We start from the raw sequence: 19231 nt of genomic DNA on the forward strand, positions 1-19231 counted from the left end.
GAAGCCAGGCTCAAAGTTTTTGTTTCATGTTGTTGACATATGAGAGTAAAAGTTTAGATATCTTTGTATCACTTCATAAATCTGAGAATACTGTCAACAGACTTTAGAAAACAGCATGTTATTATTACTAAAATGTAGTATAAATGAGTCTCTGAATGATGTGTGAACAAACCCCTCTGTAGAAAGCTTCAGAACATAGAGAGGAATCAAAGTGTAAAGTTTGGTGTTTGTAAGAGCTACTGAAGTGGAGATTTCTGGATGAGAGTCTGAGAACAAATTAATTTAGAGAAAATGTCCTTTAAAGAGATGTTTAGTTAAATTACAGACATTTAGAAGACTCTACAGGTGAATAGGGTCAACAAATTAACTAATAGATATCACCATGAAACTGCACCAGTTCATTACTCACATTAAGACGATTATTTATTGTATTACAAGTTTCTGAGATTTTATGTTTAAATATGCAAATGAGGCATTATCTAATGGTAACTTTTGGTGATTTTAGGAGAAATCTACAGATATAAACAGACAAAGCAATAAAATAAATACCTGAATGTGTATTTTGGATGTTTTCTTTCCACTAGTCTTAAAGAAGACGTGTTATGGAAGCTAAATAGACCAATGCATATAAAACAATATTTTTGCCTGGGGGGTCTTGCCTTCAGACGATACACAGTAATACAAAACTACAATAAATACCACAAAAACAGTTTCCTCTCAGGTACAGTGTGTCTCATCAACAAGGCCCGGACCCCCACTGACATCTGTCTCTATTTTTTTGTATTTCCTCTTCATATGTGTATTGAACAAAAAACAGACAAATTCAAAAGACAAAATAAAATTTTCTCCGTTCTTCACCGCCAGACTGCGACGGATCCTGCTCAGAGTGCCGTGGGCCGACCCAGCAGGAGTGCGTGTCGTGTTCGGACCCGGCTGCCTTGCTCAAAGACGGGGAATGTGTTCCCGACTGTGGCGCCGGTTTCTACAGTCAAGACGGCGTCTGCTACGGTAAAGTTGACCCGTTTCCACACTGTTAAATAAAACAGAATGTGTGTTATTAATGTGTAGCAGGTTATCTTTTTATTAGTATTTAAAGTTTTAGGAAGAGGAATACACTCACTGGCCCTTTAACCCAACACACACTCATGTGAATCTCAACAATCTTTATTTTAAAGATAAATACTGTCTTTTTTATTTGAACTCCTTTTCCTTTAACCTGAATTATCTACTTCAATTACTAGTTTTCTGTGTTTCCCAGAATCCTCCCCAAAAAGTGCCATAAACACATTACATTCAGCCTCACAGAGAGACATCCTGTGATTTTCCTGCACTGCATTCTGGTCTATTTTCTGCTGCTGTGGGTGCACTAATCGGGTTCATGTGTAATATAAAGTAAAGGCTTTTCAACGGAGAATCGTCAAATTGCAGCAGGCTCTCAGGTAAAACTGCTATTACATATAATTTCTGCCACACAGAAGATATTTCAATGTGACAGCCTTTTGTCGGCATGTTTGGCTTTAATTATCCTTAGAAATAGGAAAAGTGGAGTTTCCTTCTAAAACCGTAAAATGTCTTTTGAGAAATAGGCTAAAAAGAATAAGGCATTTAGCGTCAATAGGGTGACAGAATGTGTGATATTAAAAGTTTTAAAAGCAACATAAAAAAGCACAGTTATCCGTCTGAAACGTGTTCCCTGTGCAGACTCACTTCATGACGAGTGAAAGTTGATATTGAAACAGAGAAATGAAGTGTCACACAATGTGCCGGGGCTGTAAAGAGGAAACACAATCTGAGACAATGAGCGCTTGAGTGTTGGCGGTCAACTGGAGGTGAAGGTTTGTTTGGGCTCGTTTTGGTTTTTTATTTGTATTCTCCCCGTGGAGCTTCTTGCCAGCGTCGACTCCACACGCTGCCAAAAGGATGAAGTCAGCAGTAGTCAGAGTTAGAAAACAGACAATAAAAAAAGATACTGTAGGCTAATTAGCAGTTCTCTCCTGCACTAATGAGCATTCAGAAGCTCTTTGAATAAGGAGATCCTGCATGAATATGGATGGTTTCTATTTTTGAGTGGTAAGATGAAGAAGAAAAAGCAAGACTGTGCTCCCTCCTTTGGGGCGACGGTGAGCTTAGCGGCACGGAGCTGAGCTCTTTCTCTTTGGTGAGAACCACCTGGAGGGGTTGATGAGGGAGACTCTTCAACTCCCCCGGCTTATGACGAAGACTTGAAGCACTCAGCAAGGAGCCCCTCTTTTTTTAGAAAATGTCAGAAACCTGGGGAACTTTCTGGAAAAAAAAAGGTCACATCCATTAGAACTTGCCGGTGTGTTGCTTTGAGGTCTGGTTTTAAATGTCAACACCCGGAAAGAGAGAAAGAGCTGAAGGGTTTTTAACTTCTCACTTTTCCTCCGCGGGGCGTCCTGGGTTACATTTGATAGCTTTGCTTGTTTATGTCCCCTCCGGCATGCCGTAGGAATACCTTTCACTGATTTCAGCCTCCGTTCAGATGGAGGCAAAAATCTGTTTGAGCATGTGTGCGTGACAGCGGCTCATGTCAATGTGGAAGTCTACACACACACACACACACACACACACACACACACACACACACACATCATGCTTTCTAAATAAGTTAACTTTGTTTTCTTGACACATTCTGACTCGTTTTTAACTCAACTTTTTATCCATTTTGAATCTATAACTATAGCAAACAACTAAACACATACAAAACAAAAAGTTGGATTATCTTCCTTGGTGGTCCTCAATAAAAAAACAAATGTTTCCCTTTTTCTGTTCATGCACCTAACGTTGAATTGTTTGTGCATTTCAACCAAAAATAAATTGGTTTGGTACCCAAAAAGTTGGTTTCCAGCTGGAACAAAAAAAAAAGCAGTTTTTTATTTTGACACATTACATTCAGCCTCATAGAGAGACGTCCTGTGTTTTTCCTGCACTACATTCTGGTCTATTTTCTGCTGCTGTGGGTGCACTAATTGGACAGTCGGGTTCATGTGTAATATAAAGTAAAGGTTTTTCGCTCAGGTAAATCTGCTATTACATATAATTTCTGCCGCACAGAAGATATTTAAATGTGACGACCTTTTGTCGGTATGTTTGGCTTTAATTATCCTTAGAAATAGGAAAAGTGGAGTTTCATTCTAAAACCTTAAAATGTCCGGGACCGGTACCTCTGTGTTCAGAGCGTAGCTGCTGCTGAAGTTGGCCAATCACACGTTGTGTTTTAAGAAGGCTTGTGATGATTGTTGTTGTTTTGAGATCTGGGCACAAACGGGCTTGATTGCGGGTCCCGGTTGACTGGAGAAGTTTAGGTACTACTATTTGATCCATTAACATTTACACGCTTCGGTTTCACAGCCTGTGATTCGTCCTGTGCCTCCTGTTTCCCTGACAACCCCATGTGCATGAGCTGTCTGCCGGGGACCGCCTTGCATCATGGGAAGTGTATTTCCCAGTGTCCAGCTCAGCATTACCTGGACAGCCACAGCAGATGCAGAGGTAGGACCGCTCTCCTTTAAATCTGTAACTGTGAAGAAGAGAACGTATTAACCGTCTTCAAACCGACATCTCTTCAGCCTGCCACAGCTCCTGCGCTTCCTGTTGGGGTTCCTCGGTATCCCAGTGTACCTCGTGTCCTGGCGGGCTCCTTCTCCACCAGGGCCAGTGTGTGGAGGCCTGTGGGGAGGGGCTCTACTCCCAGGACGACACCTGCCACAGTAAGAGCTTAAACCAGAGCTTACTTTAAGATCGTACGAATGAAGACATGAACCCTTTCACGTCCCCTGCTTTCAGATTGTCACCCGTCCTGTCGCTCGTGCGTGGGACCGCTGGCCTCGGACTGCGTCCAATGTCCGAAACCAGCGGAGGCCCTCCTGCCGCAGTCCGCTCACCTGCAGCACGGCGTCTGCACGTCCGGGTGTCCTGCACGCAGCTTCCTGGACTATACGAACACATGCAGAGGTGAGTGCAGAAAGTTTAATTTCCTCCTTTATTCTAGAGGATCAGCAGCTGTGAGGCTGAGCCAGCGTTGTCTCTGCCTCCTGGTGAAAGCTGTTAACTAGTTAACAAGCTAATTAGCGAGTCAATCATGAGTCACTGTGGGTTTTTAAAAGCCGATCGGGTAACACTGATGCTGTTTGTTCAGGCTCCATGAAAGCAAGCAAAGGAAAATCCATGACAAAGCAAACAACAAGCAGCTTATCTCGATGCTCACGGGGCTGAAATAATTAGTGAGTTAATCAATCAGTCGATGAATGAACGGAAATTTTATGAATTGATCATCCTTTTTAACATTTGATTGTTTGAGCTTCTCTATTTATTTTTTACCTTTTTTTTACAGTTTAAGTTCTAGAAACTTGCAAAGAGCAATTTGTCTTAAGTTTTGGACATTTTATAGATCAAACAATTAGTTCCTTAATACAAAAAAATCAATAGAGTAATCAGTGATGATAATAATAAGTTGCAGCCCAATGTTAATGTGAATTTCTGGTTTAGGACTGGCTTTTTTCATTTCATTTTTAATATGCACAGAATTGATCTGGAAATTAAGAGAAAACTCAAAAATGTGATTCATTCATTCATTGCTGAAATGAAATGATTAGTAGTTTACTGCATGATGTGAGGAAAATATGTGATAACATTGTTGAACATCTTGATTACGATATTATAAAATAGATATGAAAGTGGTCTTAGTTCTGCCTTTTTGCTGTGAACACAAAAGTATCAATTAAAGAAAGACATACCTATATATATATATATATATATATATATATATATATATATATATATATATATATATTGTGGAGCCTGAGTCTACTGTAGATTTAGTGCAAGTGTTATAGCAGCATGCTGTTGCTCAAGAAGTTTCCTCTCTTGGTCATTTTGGCACAAAACTAAAAGTTTGAACGGACGTTTATTCTTGATTTGGTGTTTGGAAGGTATGCAGAGTACTGTGTGTGTGTGTGTGTGTGTGTGTGTGTGTGTGTGTGTGTGTGTGTGTGTGTGTGTGTGTGTGTGTGTGTGTGTCTAGACTCTGTGGCTGTGTTTCTGTTTGGAGAATAAAGATAGTGTGTGTGTGTGTGTGTGTGTGTGTGTGTGTGTGTGTGTGTGTGTGTGTGTGTGTGGAGACACCTGATTAGGTTGTTTGTGAGTGTGAAATTGTGCGTGTAATAGGCTAATTTTTAAGGTTGGTTTTAGGTTTGAGGGGATAGTCTGTCAAGTGAGAATAATTATCACCCGCCTACCAACACACACACACACACACACACACACACACACACACACACACACAAACCACCTCCTTGCCAGAAAGCCAGGGGATGTTTTTTGTGTGTGTTTTTTAATGAAGCGGGACGACAAGGAAGAGGAGAAGGGAGATAAAAAGACTGTGATCAGTTTTCTTTACCTCCCTCGTACCTTCTAACCGTGTGCTGTGAAATTCTATCCATCGCCGCTCTCCCATCGTCTCACCTCCCTCCTCAGTCTTTGGACCAGGCGACCATCCTGCAGTCTGCGTTTGGCAGACAGGAGGGCGTTTGTTCTACCTGCTGTCTCTTTCGTGGAGCCAAAGACAAAGTAATTCGCCAACGCTGGCGTTTTTGTTTCGGCTCGCTTCTCGTCGTCTCCTGAGCTGAAATGAGATCAAGCTCACGCTGACAAACAAGTGGCTCTTCAAGCTGCTGCTTACGTTCAGGTTGAATTTACTTCACAGACTTTGGAGTGCATTGGTGAGAGTGGTTCTGATAGCATGAGATGTTGAACGTCTCCAAGAAAGAAGGATGTTGTTTCTCTAGATTTTTATGAACAGAATTTGTGTATTTTATCTTTTCATTTTCCTTTTTTTGAATAGTTTAAGGAGTTCAAGGAGGTTCTGTTTTCTGGTGATGGTTTCTTTTTTATGTTTGTTTGTCAGCAGGATTATTTAAAAAAATGACCGGCCCGATTTTCATTACACTTGGTGGACGGGTGAAGTATTGGCTGAGGAAGAAGCAATGTGACAAAAAAACATTTAGTGACATAAACATAGAAGACAGACATACAGACGGTAACATAAAGCAGTTACGATGACGTAGGTAATTAAATGATAAGAGTCCGGGAGTATAGATCACAATTAGATTGGGTTACGTTGAGTGTGTGTGTGTGTGTGTGTGTGTGTGTGTGTGTGTGTGTGTGTGTAAGAGGCAACGGTATACGTCTGAGTAGTCTATGAGATGTGAAAGACAAAAGATGTAGTGGAGTTGTTGCAGTGGTAATAAATATATATATACGCTTCAACAGCAATATCCTAATAATAATAATAGTAATCCTAATAATAATAGTAACAATATAGTTACATGGTATCATATAATGTTCATATGATAATAATCATAATAATTCATAATCAAAATTAAATATGATTTCTCATAAAAGCCTGAAACTGAACAGAAGGTGTGTGGTTTTTATTTCTGCCTTTCTCACTTCTTCGACTTCAGCGTGACATACGAGACATAACGAGTTTGAAGACAAGGCAGGTTGCATTCTGGGTAGGTTTATTGGGCTTTCCCACGGCTTTGCAGATAAGTCCTCAGCGTCTGCTTACAGCTGTGCTACAAGGGAGCGAGCGCTCGTCAATTACAGGGCGCTCTGAAGGAAAGTCTGCACGGCTTCCTGGATTCCTGAAGCTCGGGAACATTGTAATTTGTTGTTGCTGTTGTCGGTACTTTTCACCCCCCACACACACACACTTCCTCCGCTGTTTCCTTTGTGAAGAAAGTGAGCGAGCGTCAAAACCTTCCTGTGGGTCTCGAAAATCGCAGTTTGCCGCCTCTTTTGGAGACACAAAATGATTCTGCTTGACGCAAATTATTTATCATGCTTTTTTTACCCTCTGAATAATGGATATCTGCAGCCTCTGGGCTCCTTTTTCTTTCAGAATACAGAAAGTCAAATTCTTCACTTTAGCGTCACACTTGAGCAGCCGGCAAATGAAATGTATGAGTCATGAGTCTCTGCGTCGCTTCAATTCTAGGAAACTTGAGCTCGAAGCCTTTTAGGTCGTAGCGTGATGATCTGTCTCCTCACAACAGTTTACTTTTTATAAGTTCAGAGCGGGGCCGGGCACCTGGAGGAGATTCACTTTACTTTACCTGGAACAGCCGTTAGCAGTATTGGATTCCCTTAATCGTGCTGGAAGAGACAATCACAAATCGATGCGTAGTAGTTGGGTTAGAGCGTCCTCTCACACCCATTCATCGACGTGATCGCAGGGGACCAACACTGAGCCACTACGGGGGGGGGGGATTAAATTAAAGGCTGTTGTTACTAAATGGAAAGTCTGGGAAAGCAAACATTCTCACTAACTACAGAGACAGAATCAAAGGACAAACACCTGATGAACCAGCAACAGGAGCAGAAAATAAAGTCAGAAAAGCAGCTCTAATGGACACTTAACGTTGTTCCAGTGCAAGGAAGAACTTCTTGTATTTACCTGGGTTTATCAGGCTCTGATTAACTAAACAGAGATTAGCAGTTTAGTAGTTTAGAGCACAATTGTGCAACAGAGCTCTGCTTTATTAAAATCTGGATTTACTCATTTTAAACCCAGTTTTGCTAAACTCCGACTAGAACTAATCTTAGGTTAAATGACTCCTTGTTGGTGCGACCCAGGCTTAGACTGCTAATGTCATGTCACACTCAGAGTCTCTCTCTACACATTTGAGGTTATATGCTCGACTTGTTTCAGTTATGACTTACAAGCGACGACGGGAATCGGCCAAGAAAAAACACCCGTTTATGTATTGAGCAGCATTTTCAGTGATGTGATTTTGAATTATGTCTCGGCAACATTTAAAAAAAATAATCAGATATTGGATTTCTGCTTTTGTTTCTGCTCACGCTTTGGAAACAAATCTTTGTGTTTGTTGAAAAAAAAGAAAGAACATTGGATTAGAACTGCTTGTCTCAGCACAGAGTCACATTGTTCATCAGTCAACATGTCCACCGCTTCTCTTCCACTCCTAAACCTCCTAAACGAGGCTCGACACAGCGATCCCAGGATCAGCGGGATAAACGACGAGTCATCACAGCTCCACTCCACAGACACACGGAGTTCTTCCATTCAGCCTCTATTCTTAGCAGCAAAGGTTTCCCTCAGTGGAGTGTCAGTGGGTTCAGGTGTTTGGATAATGGACAATGGAGGCTGTTGTACAAGTGTGTGTGTGAGTCTGTGTGTGTGGTGCTCTGACAGATACTCAGACCTCCTCAGCAGCTACTGTCCTGAAGCGGGGGAGGACGGCATGTAAACATACACATTAGATTCTCTCACACACACACACACACACACACACACACACACACACACACAGTGAGATACACAGTGAGTGGGTCTGAGCTGACGAGCTGTCAGGTGTCTGAGAGCAGGACTGACATATCAAAAGCCGACCTCCTCTGCAGTCTGCAGCCCTCCGGTGCAGACAGAGATAGTCGGTGTGGAGGAGGTTTGATGCCGACTCCGTAGACGGGTCGAGCCGCGAGCTCACCGTCGCATACAGAAAGTGTAAACACACACCTGAGCTGTGCTGGATGATGTCAGAGACACCGAGTGCCTCTGAGCCTTTTCAACTGCACTGTTGTTTTGTTTTGTTTGTTTGTCAGGAGCCACAAAATGAGGCGAAAGCTTGATATTTCATGCAGGTGAAGTAACGGTTGTGATGATTTACTGTACGGCTGTTTCACAGTAGGACTCAGTTAGAGGTTATGGTTATATACGGTTATGAGGTTTTTTTTCTCCGAGATGAACTGTGAAATTTGTAGACAGAGAAAGTTTTTAAATCATTTTTTATATTCTGAATTGAACTGTAATGTAATTCTGTTGAAGATGCTTTACGGTGTCACGCTGAGAACAGATCATAGTGATGGTGGAAGTGTATCGGTGGCCGTCATCTTCATCATCTTTTTTATTTTGTTGCAGTTCTTAAATCTGCTCTGATCTTCCCTTTTGCAATGCTCTTGTGTTGTTTGTCTATTTTCTCCTCTCACAGGCTTTTATTGTGAGGTCCTCTCTATCCTCTCCGAATCTGAATCATGTTTGGCCTTTTTGAATACACAGTTTTTTTTCTGGCCTCTTGCTCCTGTGACCAGTTTGGTTTGATGATTCAGAACAGAATCCTCAAAGCCTGATAACATTACTGGGAGAGTCACTGAGGTCAACAAACGCCTCCAACTTCTCTTAATTTACTTCTGTCTTAACTTTGGGCACAAGCTTTACATAAAAACCAGAAGACCAAGGAAACAGTTCTCGCTACCAACAAGTCCAGTACGATCACTTGGTCAGTGCCCCTCTCCATCAGGGGGCGACTCCTCTGGTTGTATAGAAGTCTATGAGAAAATGACTCTACTTCTCTCATTTATTACCTCAGTAAACATTGTAAACATGAGTTTATGGTCTCAATCTCTAGTTTCAAGTCTTCCTTAACACAGCGTGATGTTCATTTAGTAAATTATGGTCCATTTAGAGTCAGACCATAAAGCAGGGTATGCTTTAGGGCGGGGCTACACAGTGATTGACAAGTCTCTACCAGAGACATATACGCCGTCTCTACATCACTCCTCCTCAGTCCAGATATGGTCACTTCCTTTCACTGGTTGCAAAAACCAAGATGGCAACGCCCAAATTGAGGCTTCAAAACGGCAGTCCACAAACCAATGGATGACGTAATGATGACTACGTCAGCTGCTGTTTCCCTTTTGAACTCTACCGGGAAAGTTTGTTTTTGAAAAAGTAAAGAAACGATTATAAACCTGATGTCATAACCAGTTAACCACAGAGGAAGTTTGGGCTGCCGTTTGATTGAGCAGTGATTTATAGCACAGGGATACAACGTCCCGTCTTCAAAAGCAGGTCACTCTGGAAACTTCACATTAACCGCCGTGTTCTGTCATAGAAGTGGTCCGGACTTCTAGCGCACCACAACGCAGCAGAGAATCAATGCAATGACACTTCAGAGGAACAAGATGCGACCCTCCACTCGTGTTTCTGCCCGTGCGGCTCGCAGACGCCTGATGCAACGATTGCCCCCCGGTACCGTTACCGGGAGAAAAGCGTTAAAAGGAGCGCTCCCAAACTAAATCACAAGCTCATCGACCGCCTCATATTATGACCCCATCAGCACAAAACAAAGTAATGAATCCGATTCTCTGAGGCGCGTGCACCAGATAATGTGTGGCGACGAGAACGCCTGAATCTGTGTATTGCAGGAATCAATGCGTGCTTTCCGCCCACCGCAACAAATTCGATAACCAAGATGCAATAAAAGAAGGAGAGGCTGGCTATCGTTCTTCTTCTCTCCTCTTATTTATGAAGAAGTTTGACACAAAGCCTGTTCAACTCGCCTCTGAGTGTTTGTTTACCGGTGATATTGAGGTTTGTGTAAACTGCGTTTATGAGCATTTGTTGGTAGTGTGTTTTCATGGATGTACACACTTGTCGTGGTAACATATAGTCCGTCTTATCGTCTCAGCCAACCATTAAAGTTGCCACGTTTCTTGGAGGAAGAAGGGGATTATGGGTATAGGCGGCTGGTGAAGGAGGTGGGCGATGATTGACTGCTTCGGCTGACACTGTTGTGACTTTTCAAGGTCCTCGCTCTGACGCTGAGGTGTTCCCATGGGGTAAATGTTTTCTGTATGGTTGACACACACACACACACACACACACACACACACACACACACGCTGCAGTGTTGGCTCAGGTAGAGCACCAGTCTGTTCCTGCCAGTGGCTGTCATACAGAGTGTACACAAGACCCGGATACAGCTGACAGCCCTGTGAAAGAACCCAGAGAGGAGTAATTATAAACACACAAATACTTGAGTTTATTTTCTATACACACACACACACACACACACACAGTAGGTGCTCCTGGCCAGTTGGTGACAGGCCCTTTGTCTCTCATCCCCACCGACGCCACCAGCAGGTCGGCTCATGGCTCCTCTAGCGCCGCTCAGCTATTTGCCAAAATAGTGCAGCCAAAGCAGACATGAAGAGCTGCACAAAAGGCCTGTTTCAGGACAGCACTGTGTGTGTGTGTGTGTGTGTGTGTGTGTGTGTGTGTGGGGGGGGGGGGGGGGGGGGGGGTGGTATGTGTATATGTGTGTGTGTGTGTGTAAGGGAAGGGTGAACGACAACAGAGAAGCACAGGAATGTTGCAGCAGTGGCCAAACCCTCGTCAGATGAAGCTACATTTACAGTTGGTTGATAGATTAAAGCTGCATTAAGATAAAATAAAGTGCTGGTATCAGGTAAGAAGTGGCCACTAAGCACTCTATATATATTTTACTAATATACAAAAACTAAATTTGTATCCGCAGATCAGTGTCAACGGACACACAATGAAAAACATTCAATCTGAATTCTTTTGTGCTGCCCTTTTGTACAAACAAATAAAGTAACCTTGTAAAGAAAAGCAGCAAAAACTTGTTTGTTTGTGATTTTTCTGCATCTTCATTGTTATGTAGCCGGCAGATCCCAGGCGAGTAAGACCGTACTCAAACCACCCATAAAGTTTTTTTGTATCATTAAATCACCGTCATTGTAACATTTGGTCCAAAAAAACAACGCCTTAAGTCTCATTGTGTCTTCAGAAGCTCGATCGATTTTCAGGATATTACACAAAGCTACTTCTCCGACATTGAGGATCCTTTTGTAGCTCCGCTCTGAGAAAGTGGGCAGAACCACAATCTGCTTTTTCATTTCATTTCATCCAGCGTTGAAGTTCAAAACCATGCACATGCTCTCATTCTCTTTCCCATGATGCAAAAACATTGATATTGAGCAACCAGTGAGGTGATTCAGGTTGTTTTTAATTGGGATGAATTGTAATTGTACAGTTGTACTGAATGAATGTGCCCTCATCTATATGTTGATATGTGCTTGTAGACTGTAGTCTGTATAGTTGTTAGTGTGATAGAGACAATGTCAAGGTGTTGCATGGAAATGAATGGCTTCCTGCTCAGGGACTGCAGATGGAATTCAGCTAAAAGCTAAATCTGGCATAAATAATATAATAATAATAATAATAATAATAACACTTTAAAAACCTAAGACAGTGAAGTAATAAATCAGTGATCTAGCTCCCTGAGAAGGTAAACATCAACGTGACAGTACGCTCCTGGTTTATTCTTAAGTGCTTAATTATCAAAACGACAAAACAAAAGATTTTCCAGGACATATAGGAGAAGTACGTTGATAAAGTGTTGTTGTTGTGTCAGAAGAAAGGTAGTGAGGAGGCACCTCCTGAGGAGCGAGCATCCTCTGTCTCTGACCTTTTTTATTTTTTTGATGGTGAATATAAAATGTGCTGTCTGTGTCCTTCTCAGAGTGTCATCCCTCCTGCTGGCACTGTACTGGTTCATCTGCAGACAACTGTACAGCCTGTCTGTCCCCGTCCTGCCTGCACGAGGGCCGCTGTGTCCCCACCAGCCCACAAGGCTTCTTCATCCAGAGCACTGTGTGCGAAGGTGAGAGCACACACACACACACACACACACACACACACACACACACACATTCTTAGTCTTTACTTTGACACACACAATGCATCCTCTTGTTCCTGACAACACCTTGACTTTAAAACTCTCATACAGCCCTTTGAAAAAGTGAGGACCGGATAAAATGTCCTCACTTCATAAAGATGTCCTCCTTTTCCAGGTCAGAAGCTGGCCCTCACAAAGATAGCAATGCAGGAGCAGCGAAATAGTAAAAGTAGCAATACCACAGTGTAGAAATACTCACAAGTAAAGGTCCTGCATTCAAGATTACTGTGAGGAGCTTTAATCTGGTCCTGAACCAGTCTCAGTTTAGTCCTGATCCTCTATCAAACCTCCATCAGTAAATAGACCAACAGAGAGAAGCTGGTCTATTTCTATAGAGTTATTCTTAATGCTCATCATCGGTACCACTGGGTCGGATTCTGGTGAAACCAGATGACATCATGCAGGTTCACCAGAAACTCCTTCGGCTCAGACTCCAGCAGAGACCGGTCCACCGTGGACAGACCCAGATCCGGTTTCTCTGCTGCCTAGAACCTGCAGGAGGAGCTCCGGAGGGAGGAGGAGAGCTCAGCTCCCGGCAGCAGCAGCAGCAGCGGCGTCTCCTCCTCCTCCTTCTCCTCCTCCTCCTCCTCCTCCTCCTCCAGGAGCAGAGCTTGGGAGCCAACACCGACACCACGCTGCTGGAGACCCAGGACCTATTGCTGGACCCGCTGGAGGGAAGGGAGAAACAGAACCGGGACTGAGAGGGGCAGGCTGTCAGACCCTGCTGCAGTAAAATGAGAGGTTTTCTAAAGGGACTCTGGTGCTCAGAAACACTACCACTTTAGTCCACAGGGACCACCAGAATCAACAGAACATAAAAGTTCCTGGTAATAGCTTTAAATAATAGTCCAAAAGTACTAGCATCAACATAAGGTACCAAAAGTAAAAGTACTCACGTTCATCTCGATCTGTAGAGTAAAACATTACAGTACAGTATTGAATTAACATACTTAGTTACTTTCCACCACTGAAGTCTTTTACAATTTAGGTTTGTAGCTGAAAAACAATGTGCTGGGAAAACTCCCAAAATCATTTAAGTTATTAACGGTGCCTCTCAAGCAGTAAAACAATGATAAATTGTGTTTGTCCAGATTAAGGCCATTGTTCGTGGACTTGTATTTCCACAGAGGCTGTAAAACTTTACAATTATTGTCTCACCTTCTTTGACCCATATACAGTTGTTTTCACAGTGTAAGCAAGAAAACATGTACAAAACGTTCTTCCCTCTTTGACAGGTGCACTTCACCACTAAGACTCTTTGAAAAAGCCTCTGAGTATTACTAGAACGTCTAATGCAGGGAGAAATAATTGGGAAAAAGTTCTGATTAATGGTGAGCATTTAAAAAGGCAGGATTCATAGGACAACAGTGTTATCACCCATAACACAATTCCCATTTTTCTTTGTAAGCGCAGGGAAATTTAACAGAAATAAACCACGTTTAAATTGAAAATAAGAGATACTGTAAATTATCCTAATTATAAGAGAAGAGCTTCTTTAGAAGCTGTTTAAAGGTCTGTTTTGGCCTCCTGGTGTTTTTGGTCCAGACTTGAGCTTGTAGTTTAGTCAGGGTAATAAAAACGCATTGATATTACACATTCATTCATTTGGCCCAGAGCCACAGAGGTAAATGTTAGAAATCCTGTTTGTGTTCGATGTATTTTCGGGGTAAAGTCAGCGGTGAAAGCTTTTTACAGCTTGGTGCTAAAGTGGGATCAGAGAAAGTGAACTTTATTAAGTACAATTTAAAAAAAATGACTGTTGTAATAGTTATGTTTGAAGCACCTTTTGACCAGATTAACAACACAATGGCTACAAGTAGAAGGAAGCATCCACAGTCGCCCCCTCTATCAGGATGGACAGAAGTGTGATAGATGTCATGTGTACAGAATGAACAACATAACAGAGTTACAACACATTCAATGCATTTGACATAAATGATTCATATAAGGAGAGTAGTAAGCAGAATAATGATGGTAAAATTAGGACTACTAAATTCGTAAAGACGTTACGTGGGTAAAAAAAAGGCGGTCCTTGATGTAGGAGTTTAAGGACCTGATCAAAGATAACTGATATTCTTTACGGTGCTGCTGGAGGCCAGGGTCATCCAGGTTTTTATGTCCTTAAGGCATGCTTGAAGTTTAGCAAACTGGTTGGTTTCATCTGGCTTGATCTATAGATATAATTAGGTATCATCTGCGTAACAAAGAAAGTTTATAGAGTGTTTTCTGATTATATTGCCTAAAGGAAACATGTATATGGTGAATAAAATTGGTCCAAGCACAGAACCTTGTGGAACTCCGTAGAAGAAACTTTCGTGTGCATGGAGGATTCATCGTGCACTTAACAAACTGTTTGATCTGATAAATAGGACTTGAACCAGCTTAGTGCGGTTCTTTTAATTCCAATAAAATGTTCTAGTCTCTGTAATATAATTAGATAAGGTTTTTGGTAAAGTACTGCGTCATGTGGAGTAAAAACTACAATATTTCCCTCTAAAATGTAGGGGAGTAGATAAAATGGAAATACTCCAGTAAATTACTATTATGTCAAAATTGTATTTACGTACAATACGTAAGTACTTAGTTACATTTCTTCACTGACAAAAGCTACCACAGCATGTTAACCACTGAAAAGACCCCCCCCCCCCCATGAGCCACCTTGTTAATGAAAATCCATTTGCTCTTATCTCCCATTCATTACATCGGCTCAGTTTACCGTCTGACCCCTCCCAGCTCCCGTCTACCAGCATACAGAATTGTTATTGTTTATCTTGAGAAAAAAAGAAACCTGTTGTCATTGAATCTCTTCATACATTCATTTTTATTCCTCTAAACTTTGGCTGAGTAATTGAAATGCTAGACGGATGCCCAGGAAAGTAAGGGAGAACAATGGGCTCAGACTATGTTTCCCTCTGGGATTTCAAAATAAATGGGGCCCGTTTGCTTAGTTGGCCTGGACTCCTTCACTGCTGATTGGCTCATTAGAAAGCTTTCCCAGATACCCTGAAGAAATATTGTATTCCTGTCTTCAAGAGAGTAAACTTTTACTACAAAGTTTTAGATGCTGGTGACTCTTTGCAATACGACACAGTGCGTACTTAAAGCTCCATCGATCAATACTTTTATATCACAGCAATGACTATGAGTAATGTGAAAGGTGTTGCTCGTAATAACAATGCCACAAATAATTATCGTCAACTCTGCGGCTCTACGGAGCTGTTTAGCCTCTTTCCTTTAATAGTTTTTTGTTTCGTTTTTTTATGGCACATTTACGTATGTGTCCGTGTGGTTCAGTCTCTTCAGTTTTCTAGCAGCAGCAGGCGGTTGTTCTCTAGAAGCTGTCAAGCAAACAAGCTCTGATAAACCAACTGTACGCTACCTCCCAGCACCAAAGAGCAGACAAACCCGTCTCTTACACAATTACGTTCTCATACAACTTAACTGCCTTCTCATTTACATTTCGACACAAACGCATTTTCTCCCAGATTACGATCGCAGTTTTGAAGACATGAATAACTTTGTAAATTAAAACAAAACAAAATAAAAACAGAACTTAATAAGTATTTCGGTTACGTCATTTAAAGTTACAACAACAAACTTTCCTTTAGTGTTGATTTTGTCGGTCCCTGTGGACTAAATAGAAATTACATATATAGAAATAGACCATCTTCTCTCTGATGGTCTCCTTTACTGATGGAGGTCTTATAGAGGATCAGGACTAAACTGAGACTGGTTCAGAACCAGATAAAAGTTTCTTACAGTAACTTTAAAATAAGTGAATGCTGACTTTTGGACCCAACCAAATAGGTTACAGATATAAGCATCAAATATGGCCACCACTGTATCCAACGGTTTATTTTTTGTAACAGCTAAATACACGTCCTTTTCCATCCATCACTCTATCCATCTCCTACTCCTCTTCTACCTCGTCCTTCTCTCGGGATCCTTCCCTTCCTCTTCTATCCTTCTGTCCTTCCTCTCTGTCTTTCCCCAACTTTCTCTCTACCGCCCATCATCTTCCTCTCCTCATCTCCTTCGTCTCTTCTCCCTCATTCTTCTTCTTCTATTTTCACCCACTCGCCTCCTCTTTTCCTCCTTCCCCCTATTCCTCATACATCCTTTCTTTCCTACATATGCATCCTTTCCTGTCTCCTCCTTAACTCCGTCACCATTTTCTGACTTATGCCCGATTTTTGCCCCCCCCCCCCCCCCCCCATTTTGTCCCTGTCCGCCCTCTGTCTTCCACCTCCCAGCATGCCACCCATCCTGCCAGACCTGTTCTGGTCCCTCCCAGGCCGACTGCACCTCCTGCCCCACGCTGGCCTCCCTACAGAGCGGCTACTGCAGGACGAGCTGCCAGGAGGGGCTTTTCCTCGACGCCGTCACTGGAGAGTGTCTCAGTAAGTCAGCCTGTGTGTGTGTGTGTGTGTGTGTGTGTGTGTGTGTGTGTGTGTGTGTGCGTGTGTGTGTGCCGTTTGCGCCGAGCTTTCGTCAAAAAAACACGCTGCCATGAGTGCTTGTATTTATATCCTGAGTGGCCCCCAGTGGGAATTGAACCACCAACTCTCGGAGGGTCAGTACCTCGCTCTGCTAGCCGAGCTTTCCATGATCACGCACACAGAGACACATAACCAGTCTGTAGCGCCAATAACCTGCATTTTTCATGAGAGAGGAAGCCAGCCGTCTTTGTACAATAGATGCTCTTCGATTGATATCTGTCTCTTGAAAGCTCTGCAGTCGGTTTCTTGTGAACCGTTGGGTCTGCAGGGCTGCAAGCTGACGGAAAAGTCACCGTTTTTACTTTGAGTTTGCTGAAATATGTCAGAGTTTATTTCTTATTTCTGGCGGAGCAGCATTTTATTATAAGAGATTAAAACATTAAACACTAAAAAGACAACAAAAACCCCCCACTGAAATCAGACCAGTTGGAAGATTTGAACTTCAATGCAATCACCAGCTACAATGATTTGAATCATAGCATTATAGTTGACCAATCAGCCACCTGCAAATGAATTATAAGACTAGAGTAACAAAAAGCTCATTTCATTTTCTCATGGAATAGGTGGGTGACAGTCGGAGCACTTGAAGTCTTGGATGGACGTAAAACCGGTTGAATCGATTATAGAAAACATGGTGTCTGTTAAGGAGAGAAGTTCACCTTGACTTCCACAGTGCATTTCAATAACACATCATTGAGTCTTATATTCTATTTTGTGCATCAGTGAGCTGAAGCTAAAGATTCATTTCTTTTTAGAAACAGTTGAAATCAAACTACAGTGATAGCTGTAACGTAAGCCTTATAGTCCTGTTACTGTTCCTGGAGAATGGTGTGTTTCTATGTTCCTTTAAGAGAGAACTATGAAATGTGAATTTAAAGCGGTGAAAAATACGTCTTTAACTACAAAACAACAAACTGGAGGAAGAGCTTCTTTCCATAAACGTAATCTTTACCTTTTGATATAAATACATATAAAAGAAACTCATTTATCATCCACCGCAATGAAGACGAGCGTTCTTTAGATCTCTGCCAGTAAACACAAGATACTTCACGCCTCCTTGCTCCACTTCACGCCTCCTCGCTCCACTTCATCTTCCTCATCAGGCACTAACATGTCTTTGACAAACCGACAGAAGGTAAATAGAACATTTTATATCTCAGTGTTCGTGCATAGAAGTAGCTCTGGCTGCCCTCCCTCTCTGCTGGGACCGCTGGCTGTAGATTAAAAACAGGCGTGTTTACACCATGGGAAGCCGGCGTGGAGGAGATAGTGGGGGGGGGGGGGGCACACAGAAAAACAGGGCGGGGGACGACACATTGACTTTTAATTACAGTTTTTGATGACACACACTGTTTGGAGATGTGAAGCCGCAACCAGATTTTAGCTCACAGACATGTATGTGGGCAGACACACACCGGCTGCCTCACACACACACACACACACACACACACACACCTATACAAACATCCTACACACACACACACACACCTACACACACACACACACACGTATACACACAAGCAGTTAGTTTGCGAACTCACACGCAACCTTAATCTCAAATGGGTCAAGCTCAGCCAAACTCTGGTTAATAAAAGATGCCTTCAGGCACTTCGGGGCCACAGAAATACTGGGGTCATCATTTCTGCAAGACACACACGCACACACTTGCACACTCACACACACTCTCTCACACACACACACACACACACACACTCTCACACACACACACACACACACACACACACACACACACACACACACACTCTCACACACACAGTCACACACACTCACATTGAACACTAAGCCCTTTCTCAAACTCTGATTTTCTAGACTCAGACACATTTTTTTATCTCTCCTTTATTTTCTTATTCTTGTTTTCTCCTTTCTTTCTTTCTCTCTCACACTTTATTTCTCATGTATACACACCTTCTCTCTCTCTCTCTCTCTCTCTCTCTCTCTCTCTCTCTCTCTCTCTCTCACACACACACACAAACACACATCTATATATACACTAAGCTCTCTCTCGAACCCAAATTTTGTTACACACAGATTTACACATAGACACATATTTTATCCCTCCCTCACTTTCTTGCTTTATCCTTCTACAATTTATTTTGTCATTCAAACCCTCTCTATCTCTCTCTCTCT

At 42.3% G+C, this 19231-nt stretch overlaps 1 protein-coding gene across 1 annotated transcript in view; it reads left to right on the forward strand.

The window, feature by feature from the left end:
• Positions 1-19231, forward strand: part of fras1 (Fraser extracellular matrix complex subunit 1) — a 258127-nt gene that overhangs the window by 125298 nt on the left and 113598 nt on the right. The window contains exons 14-19 of the mRNA XM_068720965.1: positions 865-1008; positions 3373-3513; positions 3591-3731; positions 3808-3975; positions 12369-12509; positions 16838-16984. Of these exons, the coding sequence (XP_068577066.1) occupies positions 865-1008; positions 3373-3513; positions 3591-3731; positions 3808-3975; positions 12369-12509; positions 16838-16984 (882 nt within the window). The remainder of the gene's footprint in view (positions 1-864; positions 1009-3372; positions 3514-3590; positions 3732-3807; positions 3976-12368; positions 12510-16837; positions 16985-19231) is intronic.

Source organism: Cebidichthys violaceus, unplaced genomic scaffold (genome assembly GCF_023349555.1).
Source record: "Cebidichthys violaceus isolate CVI_PGR_0920_01 unplaced genomic scaffold, fCebVio1.0.p SCAF_26, whole genome shotgun sequence".
NCBI lineage: Eukaryota > Metazoa > Chordata > Actinopteri > Perciformes > Stichaeidae > Cebidichthys > Cebidichthys violaceus.